Raw genomic sequence first — 12694 nt, 5'->3', positions numbered from 1 at the left:
TTCTATTTTCCTCAATTTTGTTGATAAAATCTCCAGAAAGATGTCATCTCGAAAAATTGAAAACCTTTACAAACTCATTTGTGAGCGAGCTCCGCTCAACAAGTACTTACACACTATTAAAAGACATAGAGACCCCTACTGTTTCTATTGTACAATGGAAAAACCGGGTATCACTTCCTTTTCCGGTGTCCTTTCTACCAAAATATTCGCAATTTTATCCTTATTGATCCTTTTTCAAGAAAGTACATTTTAGAGTGGTCAGATCTGATTTCTCTTCCTCCCAACATTATTTCTTGTTTGGTCCAAAAATACATATATTTGGGCTTCCCATCGTTTTGATTGATTTTTTTTCTTTTCTGTTCTATCATGACTAAAATAGAGGGCCACTATCTTTAGAAGTGCTGCATCGTTGCCCTGTGCAGCTGAAGATATCCCACTCTTCCCTTCCCTTTATTTTGTTTTCCTTTGCTCTTAATTTCTGGGAGCAGTCGACAATGACTAATATTTTTTTCCTTTTAATGTAGAAAATCTCTACCAGCTGCAGGGAGAGGGCCTTGCTGTAGCCAAAAACCCTGCTAAAACAAAACCATTGATTGATTGATTGATTGATTCTTTCTCATCACATGGAGCTAATCTAGCTGCTATACATAGCCAAAGCGGCTCGAGATCTTTACAGCTTTGTACATAGCCATGTATCTCGTGCTGGCGATGAAAAAAAATGAATTTCTCGCCTACCGGACCATCTTACGTCAGCACATCGATCCTTTGGCCAAAGATCTCCGGCCACTTCGCGAATTGGCCAGCAAAAGCCCGAATCATTGCCGAAAATCTCGGCCACTTAACGAATTGGTTGCACTTTGGCAGTAATATCGTTATCTTGGGAATCCGGGCCCTGACTCTTGAAGCGGGACGTATGGTCATATAAAATCAAGTTTGCTTGTCTGCCCTTTCGCACGTACAAAGTCTAGTCATTCGATCGTCTGTTAAAATCCTTATGTTGTGGTTCATATTACCGCCATGATGATCACATTGAAGAGGTAAACATGCAAGAGAAAAGTAGGTATCTATGTCAATGTGTTGATAGGAGGTATTTTTTTTTTTACTCTTATTAATTTGCATGATAATTTCGAATGTCAAATTTGTTTTTGAATTTTAATTTCATTGAAGTCCTCTTTTCACGTTCTTTGATTGTTTTGAAAAGTTAGAATGGAATTTGCATTAAAATACCTCGATATAACGATATTTCGAAGACTCATGATGTAACAATAGTCCCTCTACAGTGATATGAAAGACGGGAGACTCTTGATATTAGATTTTATACTTGACTAGGCATTTCCAAACAAGCCTTGAAAAGGGAGGGATTTATCGCTATATCGAGTATTGTAGTGAGGTTTCACTGTATCCAATTGTGACCGACTGACTCACCTCAAATAAATTGAATTATTTTATATTGATGAAATTTTTGAGCCATTTCAAATTTTATGTGGTTATTCGTAATAGCAAAGCTAAGAGTCCACATCGTCAGCCTTTGCTTTAGAATCATTTAAATGCTCGTTTACACGCATTAAGTGATTTAATAGTTAACTAAATTTTAAATTGGCAAGTTCTCGAAAAAAGTGTCATGTTAAGTAGATTTACTAAATGCTCATTGAATAGATTTTGTATAAGACCCACTGGCGCATATGCATAGGTCTACTTAAAGCCGGGTTTTTCTAGGAGCCGGTTTCTTTGCATTGTGTGAACCGAATGGAACCCTTTTGCTTCAGCAGAAATGTCACTTTATCACAATGTTTTCCCAGCATGGCACATCAGCTTTTCAGTTGTCTGCATATGCTCTGGTCTGAAGGAGAAGGAAAGAAAACAAAACAAAAATGAAGAGAAGGGCAATGAAATGTCAGTGCACATTTACAGCATGGCGCATTTAATTCCTCCAGAAGCAGTCGGCCAATCGTGCTTAACGTAAATCATTGCTGTGAAACATATTGGCTTCATAGGAAAACAGACATATCGCTTTTGCTATTGGTGAGTGGATGGTGTGTTGCATTGCGTGATTCGCATTACATGCAAAAAAAACTATCCCTTGGAAAACACGGCTTTACTGAAAAAAAAATAGAATTTTGCTTATTTACTTCCGAACTAAATTATTTAAGAACTTAATGGAATGTAAATGGCTCTTAATTTCTACATGCGTTTTAAAATACTTGACCACTTAAAATTTAGTCACCTACTAAATCACTTATGTAAACAGGCCTTAACTTCAAGCCTTTTTTTGATGCCCCCCCCCCCCCACCCACAAGGAAAGATGGGCTGACAGCGCTATTCCACCAAAGATAGACTCTGGCCATACAGATATATTGCAATTTAATGCTAGTAATGAGATGGTTGGAAATGAAGGCGCTGGCTATCGGTGGTCGCCTCAAGCTCATGAGGAAAAGTATCTTATCTAAATCCTCCCTTGGGTTTGAACCTGGGACTGCAACCTTCATGGTGGAAGTCGAGCATCTTACCACCACACCACTCAGGTGCCAAGGTTGACAGAGCTTTTGCTCAGCTCGAAAAAAAGTTCACAACACAGCTTTATGTCAGCAAGTGCATCAGACCCAAAGCCAGAAATTTCGTTCGGAGGGGGAACCAAAGTGGTCAAACAATAGATTTTGCCATTTTTCCTGTTTTTTTCAGTCATTTTCTCACTTCTCCCACAGTCCCCCGTTATGGCCCATGCATATTAATTAAAACATTTGTTAGTTGGAGTTTTCATTATCTGAGGTATCACTGTACGTAGAAACATACACACCAGAACCTATACTCTAGGTACTTGAGCCATACAATAATTCATGAATATGTTATGCTGAAAAAAAGGGAGGTTCATCCTAAAATTTTAAGTTCTATGAGACAACTGGTAAATTCAGTGTAACCAATATTTGCGTCAGCACCTCTGCATACTATGATATTTATGGATCGGACACACACTGCTTCACATCTGAGAGAAAGTGCATACAATGAACATTCATCACCTAGGATTTGCCCAGCTTTGCTAATGTGATCAATAGTGACACTATAGAATGTGAAAAAAATCATATTATGGCTATTTTTTTATGTGTGGTTTTTCATTTTGAGATTATGTCCTTGTGAATATTACACAAAAATATAACACATTTTTACTTTTCTTTCTAGATTCAATTATACCTATCATCTATTGGATTGGTGATAATTCTACTCTTTTTGAAAAAATCGTGTCTTCCCATTTCTTACTACCAGTGTGCATTCTTGAGTGAAAAACATATTGCTCATCTATTTATGTTTACAAATATTTTGTCAGTTTCTTAAAGTATGTGAAAAAAAACAATGTGTTCATTGAAAAAAAAAGATCCAAAGAGCTTTAATTTGAAACTGCATTTGAATAGTATTAAAGAGAGAAAATTTGAGCAGAAAAATGTTCCAAAACAATCAGATAACATTCATCAAATGAGCCCTTCTTCCAGTGGCATAAAAACATCTTTTTTGTCTATGAAGGAGGATGAAATCGAACAGCTTTTAAAAAATGTTGATCCCAAACTGTTGCCAAAAGATGTCAGAGACAAATTGGGTGAGAAGAATGGTGATACAAAACAGTCAAGACATTCCAGTTCCAGTAGGGACTTTGTTGAACCTTCAGCTATTAAAAAATGCCTGAAACTAAAACGTCCTGTTTATGGGTGTCCATATTCAAAGTCCAATAAAAGCTCTTCAAATGATGACACTGAAAAGATTTCTAAAGTTGATGAAATGAAGACAAAGTGTTTAAACAATACAACACCTTGGAAGAGGATCGAAGAGACGAAACCAAAAATTAAATCCAGTCATTCTCAACCTGCAATTAGTCATATTGGAAATGCTCTCAAAGGCGAAAAATCTTCTGCCATAGATTGTGATAAACATATTTCGAAGCATGTGACATTGAAGTGGAAGGATCGAAAGATTTTATTCAATGCCAAATCACCTGATGTATCTCAAAATCATTTCAAACAAAAGCTTCTTGAAAGTGAGGCTTTAAGGAAAATCAAGCACCAGAGAAAAAAACAAATAAGTAAGTTATTTTAAGTGTTTTTTTTTGTGATGGGAATAAATTTCTGTAGCATACATTTACATGCTACTATGGCAACCTTACAAATACATTTTAGTATTTTTTCCCACTTTGGCACTTATTCTGAGAAAGGCGTAAATTGCTTGAGTAGACTAATGATTACAATTGAGTATAGGCCTAACAATTATTATACTCGCATTGGTTCTGCTTCAAAACTACAAAACCGAATGTTTTTCATTGTTCTGTAATGAGCTCTCTGCTGATAGAAAATTTTCTGGGTTAAAATTCTCATAATAATGTTTTCTGCCCAGAAGACTTTTCTTAAAATTCTTATCACAATTGTTTACAAGGTTTGTCACAGTTTTTGGCATTCTCTGCTTTGGGGCTTCAAGTTTAGAGATTTTCTGAATTTTGTTTTCACACTCTTGAAATTTTTATTTTTATACAAAGGTTAATCATCTATTCGTATGAAATAGTTTTGCGTTGTAAAATAAAGAACACTAATATGTACTCTTTCACAGATCTACAGATTTTTTGAAGTTTTGTATGAGGGTTGTTCCCAAAAAAACACATTTTTTAAATGAAAAATTCGAAGTTGAATTTTCAAAATAAAAATGTTTTCAAATTATATAACTTGAAGTTTAACACTTTGCAAATATTTTTCGCTTTTATTTAGTAATAATATTTTATTTTTTTTTGGATTTTATGACTGAAGTCATGGATTTTGTCCACTTTTTGTGAAAACAAATATCACTGTCAAAAAATGAATATTATTATTTCTGCTGTTTTACTGTTCAATATGCAGTATGGTATATAAACATGTGCCCAGAAAGAAAGAAAATTAACTATTCACTCAATGTATACACAATGCGAGATACTACATGATACACAGATATCTTAATTTGAAATGTTCTTTAATTTTTTTTTGCCTGTGAATCCCTTGACAGAGTGGACAACATACAAAACTTTAAGACTGGCAGCGTTAAAGAAGTGACAAACCATTGTAAAGGCATATACATATCTGAAACGCATTGCTAAGGAACCACAATAACATAAGTAAACCTTCTAGAAGTGATTGTTGAGGCCCGGGAACCATTGTTGCCTGACAGTTTTTCCACCCATTTCAGACATTTGCCCTGCTCTGACAAACTTTTAAAATAGCCTGTCATTCAATCCTGGTCTTGTTTGGCATATATGCAACAATTTTTTGGCTGCAATCGGTCTAAAATTGTAGATTTGTGTAAAGGACTTTTTAATGAGCTCAAAAGGATTAATCCAATGCTTGTAATGACAAGATAAAAGCACATTGAAAATTTAACGATGTATTATATACGAAAGAAATATAACAAGAAGGAAGATACACGTTTATATATACAAATCGGTGATACAAACTGACTTTTTTTTGTTTTTTACAATCATAAGGAGTGGGGGGGGGGGCATTTATATGGATAAGAACAAACTACAAGGTCATCAGATTTGATCTGGTATAAAAATATATTTCCCACATGGCCGTAACAGAGTGCACATTTTAATATGGAAAGAATTTCAGGACACAAAAAAAGTTTTTCATAAAAAAAATTTTTTTTTTCAATATTTTATTGTCAGTTTTATTCATCTATGGCACATGTATAAAACCTGATTCCAAGTTTTTTGAAAAAAAATGAATACTTATTTCAGAATTACACCAAGTCTTTGTTTAACAATTTTTTCAAGCTAAGACAACTAGATTTTGAGGTTTTCCTACAATGATTAAAAAAAAAATTAGATACCATCTGAAAAAAATTTAGAAATACCATATGACATAACTTACTACCAGAATGTTCTGAAATTTTGTAAAAAAAATTAAAATTTCGGAAAGGGTTTGTGCACTTTTTTGGGAATGACCTAGAGTACCGAATGGTTGTGTTATGCAGTCAAACTGAGTTATTATCGAATTTCTCAGACTGAGGTCCATTGAGCATATTTGTCTGGGGGCAAAGCATTAAAAAAATTTTAGTTTTTATAAGCATGACTTATCTGCTGTGTATCTTTAGGGTATCCAGTTTCTAATTTTTCCACAATGAACATAGACTTTATGCAAAATGTTTTCTATTATTGTACCGACAGATAATTTTTTAACAATGTTTCTTAATCCTCAATAATTACATGAATTCTAAGTATTTGAATTGCAATTTAGTTCATTTATATTTGAATACAAAGGTATTTTTTGTCAGTACTGTTTCTTTTAAATTTGTAGTAGAATTGCTCTCGTTTTTGTCAAAGTAAGAGCTGTAGTGTTTTTTGAAGAAATGACTTACAAATTTATTATACAGTGAAATCTTGTTATAATGATATTATCTATGGACCAGGCAAAGATACAATTGTTGTGGGATTGTCTTTATGTTAAGAACCAGCATCATCACCACCAATTAAATTGGGTTGGTTGCACTACCAGGAAATGTTTTTTTTTTTATGTCGAGTATGTTGTAACAAAGTTTCACTGTATTTTAACAAACAAGAAAATAGTATAACTGTTTTTCCCCCTCATTCATTGTTCTAGAGCATTGCAAGAAGGAACTTCCTAAAGATATGAAAGAAAGGCTTGCGTCTGAAATTCTGCGGCATGCTGTATTTTCGAAAAATCCATCCAGTTTTAATTTTCCCAAAAAACGTTCCGAACATAATTCAGGCTATTTGTCTCATGATAGAAATATCAAAGAAAGCAGTTCAGAATATGCATCTTTTAGGCCAAAATCCTTTCAGAAGTCCAAATCTTCAACCAATTTAAAGAGGCAAAATGATAACACAGTTCTTAACAAAAACAATAAATTCAGTCATAGATTTTCAGAGTCTGATGGTATGCGTATTGCACATAAGTTAGTAGAACCTTGTAAAACTTCACATTCTCAAAAGCTGCATAAATCTGATCAGCATATGAAAGAGTCTTACAACTGCAAACTTTCAGAGAAATATCGTAAGTCTGATCTACAGCCATTCATTGCTCAAATAGCAGCAAGAAATTCGCTGAAGGTCTGTACACCTAAACGTGTTTTTATTGAAAAGTCTCAAGATTCAGTTGTGTCTAATAAGAAGAAACATTTGGATAACCATTCGATTGAGCAAAAGTTTTTTCAAGAAAACAGCAACGCACATAATAGTTTTAATCAGTCATCATCTGGTCTCTTAGTTGGTGTTGCATCTGTCATTCAGAAGCAAGAAGATCCTGTAAACTCAAGTGTATGCACAGTGGTGAGAGAGAACAAGGCTACATCCATACAAACAGGAATTTCACCTTTTATTGATGCTAATAAAGGTACTGATGATATTGAGATGCTGGATGTAAGTTATTTGCTTTTCTATTACTATTATTCATATTTTGTTCCATTATTCTGACTAATAACACTGAACAACAAATTTTGACAAAGTTTCTGCATCTGAAACAAAAATGGTCATTTCTTATGTAATTTGGTATGCTGAACAAAAATTTGACCATAAAAAAGCTGCATTGGCTACAAATTTTTCTGAAATTGCATATTTAAAACACGTATGGTAATACAATACATTGAAACACAACATAAGCATAGGCCTATAGAAAACAAAAATGTATAGAAAAACAACACGAATATATAGAAACTTCATCAATGTACAGAGTATTCTGTATGATGTCCTGTAGCATGACCTTTATCCCATCAATCATTTGTTGTAGGGGTATGATTTCAATTTAAAAATGCTCAACTAGTGCTAAAAAATTACCCTGTACCAGTTTTGGGAATGAAAATACAGTATATAACAGAATAAAAAAATCTAAATGTTTATGCGGTTCTCTGTGCTTTAACTTCCAGCAAGAAAGTTGTTGCCTCGTCTCTCTTGATGCCAAAAAAAAAAAAAAAAATCCATGTTTCTAAGTATAATATTCACAGAGATATTCAAATTTGGAAAACCTAGGAAATTTAGGAAAGAACAGCATTAAATATAAAAAAAAAAAAATTTACCTGCATTTAACGCTGTTCTTCCCTAAATTTCTTAATTTTCAAATTTAAATATCTCTGTGAATATTACACTTGGAAATGTGGAATTTTTTCCTGTTGGCTTGAGGAGATACCAGGCAACAACTTCTTAATTAGAAAGTAGAGGACACAGGGGCCGTATAAAAATTTAGATTTTATGTTACACACTATATTTTCACTCTCAAAACTGGTTGTTTTTGAAAATTTTTGAAAGCCTGTTGAACATTTTTCAAATTTGAATCAACTCCTGACAATGGATAGTTGATGAAATAAAGGCAGTGTTAGCACTTACAGGACACCCTGTACATAGGCACAACATTTATATACATAAAACACAACCAAAATATATAAAAATGCATGTGTATTACCTCATGATGGTTCGTTTATCATCATCTGACACATATTTTGTTTTGCATGGTGCTTGTACTGGATATATATGGTGCATCTCTTACAATTGTCCAACAGTAGTTAGCTAGCATCAAGGTTTACCATTTTACCTGGTAATGCGGTTATCATTATGGTCATCCTTACCACTTTTTTCACTGTTTAATAATGCTATTAAAGCACTGTTAAGCAGTTAACACGATAATATATCAAAACAAGAGCGAATAAAAATTTTTCATGGTGATATTCGTGTTTATCAGGTCAAAATCATTTGGAATTATGTTTTCATGTTGGACGCAATTCCATTGTTGTCCAGTTCAATTCTGATTCTCAGAACCTGCCTTTTGAATTAAGCTTTTTTTCTGGGTATAACAAAGTTTATTTTTTCAATAAATTAGTTTTTTGTTTCCCTCCCCCCTCCCCTTTCCCGTAAAAATGTACCATATATGAGTCATTCCCAAAAAAAAGTGTACATTTCACTTTTTTGAAAAGAAAAATTCAAAGTTGAATTGATCTCAAATTATAGCCAATGACTTGAAGCTTAATATTTCATAAATATTTTCAACTTTTATTTTGTAATATTTTATTTTTTGGGTTTTATGATTGAAAGTTATGGATTTTATCCACTTTCTATGAAAAGAAATATCACTGCAAAAAAAAATATTTTTGCTTTTTTTTATCTCTTAAAATAATGAAATCAGCTTATTTCTTACATTTATAATAAAAAAGGCAGTTTTATAAAGTTTTTGACTTTTTTCTGTTTTGATGGTTTCATGATTTTTTCAAAATAGCACATAGGAAAGGTCATTATGTATATATATTTATAGCTACTTGAGATCAAAACTTTTTATTTCTGACTGACAATGGGTTGGTTATAATTTAACAACTTAGTTTGAAGTGTTCTTAAATTTTTTTGGGAAACATGCTTCCTGTAACAGAGTAGACATCATTGTAATAGATTGCACAGAATTGCTTAACTGAGTGAAAGATATCTGAAATATTCTAAATAGGCCATGCAAATACACTTTTATTTTCTCAAAAATTATACCCAAAATGTGATAGGTGACCCAGAGACTCTCCTCTATAACCTTTGCAAAATGTCCACCCCATGAGCAAATTCTAAAAAAACTTAGTCCCCATAGTTTGAATTTTAGTCTGGTAGAGCATTTAAAATCAGGTCAAAGTGGACACTGGACTTGCTCAGCTCTATATTATATATAATCAGGATGATTTTTCTTCTATTTCAAAATTTTTGTTGAAATTGAATGGTAATTTGATGTTGGTATAAATCTGGTGTTTATGCCTCTCACATTAGTGATTCAGAGTAGATTTGGGGTGGGGGGAGTAGAGCCTAGAAACAAAAATAACATGAAAATAATGGTTCTATTCCATAAAATTCAGAATGTAATGTCATAGTGACCTTTACTAATACTAAAATGTCCCTTATGACATATCTTCCTCAATCTGCACCTCTTTACTTTCTTATTGAAAAAATAACATGGTGAAGGATTTAAATTGAATCAATAACTTATTAAATTTAACTTAAAACTTGAAAACCTCCTAAGTTAGAAAACTTTATTTTAAATCATAGTTTTTTCCATTCCTTTGCATTGTTTTAGTTTTTGGAAGATGTAACAGAGTGGACAAATTAGCCTAAATTATTATTTTTTCATTATAAATTTAAATGATTGATGAAAAATTTTATTTTTGAAACATATCTCCATTTACTATCATTTGATGTTGATATAGATGAAAAAAATTGTAATTGTTTTTGATAATGACGTAACAGAGTGGACATTCAACAGAGAAGAATCTGGTACTAAATATACTATTCTATTAAGAAACACCATGTGACATAGAGTTAAATGAAATAGAAAAAAATTAAAATTACCACCAGAGTGTGCTCTGAAATTTTGTGAAAAAAAGTGTTGGAAACAGTTTATACAGTTTTTTTATGGGAGTGACCCATATACTCATGTATAAGCTAATTTTTTTTGTTGAAAAATATGTTCCTTAATTTGAGGGGGGGGGGAGTAGCTTATATATGGCTCAGTTCTGGGGGAGAAAATACTGACCACCCTCCTTACCAAATCATATAGCTACATAGCCTTCGCATGGCTAGCTTGAAGATCTGCGACATCATTGGACTACTTTAGATGACGTTACTAATTAGTAGAGTGATTTTTGTAACTATGATCAAACCCACAGAACCGATGTTATTTCATAAATTTCATAACAAAAAAATTTTAAACGTTGCTAGCTTTGTTATGTGGTAAACCTACGTTGATTTTACAGTCTCTAGATGTAGGTATCAAGTCTTTTAAAGACTATGCAAGGCGTTTATGGACAAAAGTAGTTGTTATATGATAGGTCTGAAGAAAAGAAATAAAGAAAGCAGTGCCTTAAGAAACCAGGCACTGGCCTAATGTAATAGTGGGTTCTAATGAGGCATGGAATTCTGTTCCACTGAAGTCATCAAATCCTTTAAAAAGTGCTGTATCAGTATTGCAGTGGATGGAACTGAGTACTGTTGAAGATGAAAAGGAAGGTGCCAGGCCATATTGGCTTTCAAGGTAGAGCTTAGAGATTTAGAAGAAGAAATGGATTAGAAAGCTTGAATAATTTTTCATTATAACTTTTTGCATGAAAATATACAAACTTTTTCCCTTCTAAAATGTAGACTTTTGGGGGTCTGCTTATACACAAGTATTTAATTTATTGCAGTTTTTTAGTAATCTTGAAGTGAATGGGTCGGTGTATACACGAGCATATATGGTAATTTGCCCTTATATATACAAATACAAGGCCACAACAGGCAAAATGCCCAACGAGATGGCTGAGAAAAAGATGCAGATAGAAATATGGATGTCATATATTTCTAAAATACTGCAACCAATTAAAAATGCAATTATAAAAACTAAAAACTATATATACATGAAAAAATATGTATGGTAGTCTTATACTAGTAGAAAGTTTTAATTGACAGAATTTAGACAAATTTTTTTTTTAAATGAAACCATACTCCCAAATGATGAGGAATTTTCAAACAAATTTTGCATAGTAAAATTAACTATTTCATTTTTCATTTAATGAAGAGGTATTTTTATATATTAATAAAGGGGTTCTCCCAAAATAAGTGGTCCCAGTTTCACAAAAAGATTAGCTAATTCAATGGTGTGTGATAGTTTATAAAAATGTGTACTTACTTCCCAACATCGTATAAAAATTTTTTTTTTACTTAACCAATCTAACTTCACTATAACTGTTAGGTACTCCTATGTTCTGACTTAGGTCACTGTAGGAAACATTTTGATACGAAGGTGCATTAAGCCCAAAAAAAGGTTTCAGAAGTATTATGTTTGCCAAAGAAGTTTATATAAAGGGAATAATGTAATCATTGTTTATTAACTATATTAACAAGAAGCCTTGAACATTGTGGTCTCGGTGGACATCACAAATTGTTTTTGGGCCTTTGTATTTTTTTGAATTTATAAATAATAAATGAGTTTTTTTTAATGATGTATACCATTAAGATGAGGCAGCTACTTAGATGGTGTTATGGGTAGAGTCTGTGTAATATCAACAACAAGCTGTGGTTTTGGCTGTCACAATTCAGTCTGAAAAAGTTGTCTGATTTTTAATTATGTATGACATTATTTTTTCCATGAACAGGTATCAGCTGATCTGCAAATGTTAGATCGATTGAACGAATCCCAGAAAAGCTGTTCTGATCCTAGGGTACATCATTATTTTGTCTTTTTTCATGATAACCTAAGAAAATTGTTTATTTTAGTATTTGCACGTATAATTATGTTTGATTAATTCTAACTTCATTATAATGATGGACACAGGGCCAGACTTAGGGGGGTGCGAAAGATGCGGTCGCATCAGGCTGCCAAATTTCAGGGGCCGCAATTTTTCCAAACTAAACCCTTTCCTTTTTCAGCAGATGTTTTGGAAATTTTTGATTAAAATTTAATTTTTTTTCCCATTATGCTAAAATTGTTTAAAGACCTTATAATATCATTTTTAGTGTTATTAGGTATGGCATTAGCTTATTTTAAAGGGGAAAAGAGTGTATGCGGATAGGGGTCGCATTCTTTACCCCTGAGAAAGTCTGGCCTTTCTTTCTGCCATTAATGAATAACAGGGCTATATTAACCAACAGAAAAAAAAACATACTTAGGGCATTGAACGAAAAGGGGCACCACAAAAGAAATCTAGTGATTTTTCCCTTTGAAAACCTCCTCTCCCGTTGGAG

General features: G+C 32.8%; 1 protein-coding gene across 2 annotated transcripts in view; it reads left to right on the top strand.

Moving 5' to 3' along the window:
- Nucleotides 1-984: 984 nt before the first annotated feature.
- The window catches only part of Swt1 (Swt1 RNA endoribonuclease), a 50038-nt gene continuing 38328 nt past the window's right edge, over nucleotides 985-12694 (top strand). For both annotated transcript variants that reach the window (XR_016194112.1, XM_089244577.1), the window contains exons 1-4: nucleotides 985-1056; nucleotides 3175-4066; nucleotides 6603-7381; nucleotides 12106-12171. Coding sequence is in view for 1 of the 2 variants with exons in the window: in XM_089244577.1 (XP_089100703.1) it covers nucleotides 3346-4066; nucleotides 6603-7381; nucleotides 12106-12171 (1566 nt within the window). In the remaining variant the exon portion in view is untranslated. The remainder of the gene's footprint in view (nucleotides 1057-3174; nucleotides 4067-6602; nucleotides 7382-12105; nucleotides 12172-12694) is intronic.

Source organism: Pholcus phalangioides, unplaced genomic scaffold (assembly GCF_987345545.1).
Source record: "Pholcus phalangioides strain wild (caught in Gottingen) unplaced genomic scaffold, Ppha-v1.0 ptg000015l_1, whole genome shotgun sequence".
NCBI classification, from domain to species: Eukaryota; Metazoa; Arthropoda; class Arachnida; order Araneae; family Pholcidae; genus Pholcus; species Pholcus phalangioides.
This window is presented reverse-complemented; position numbering and strand designations above follow the sequence as displayed.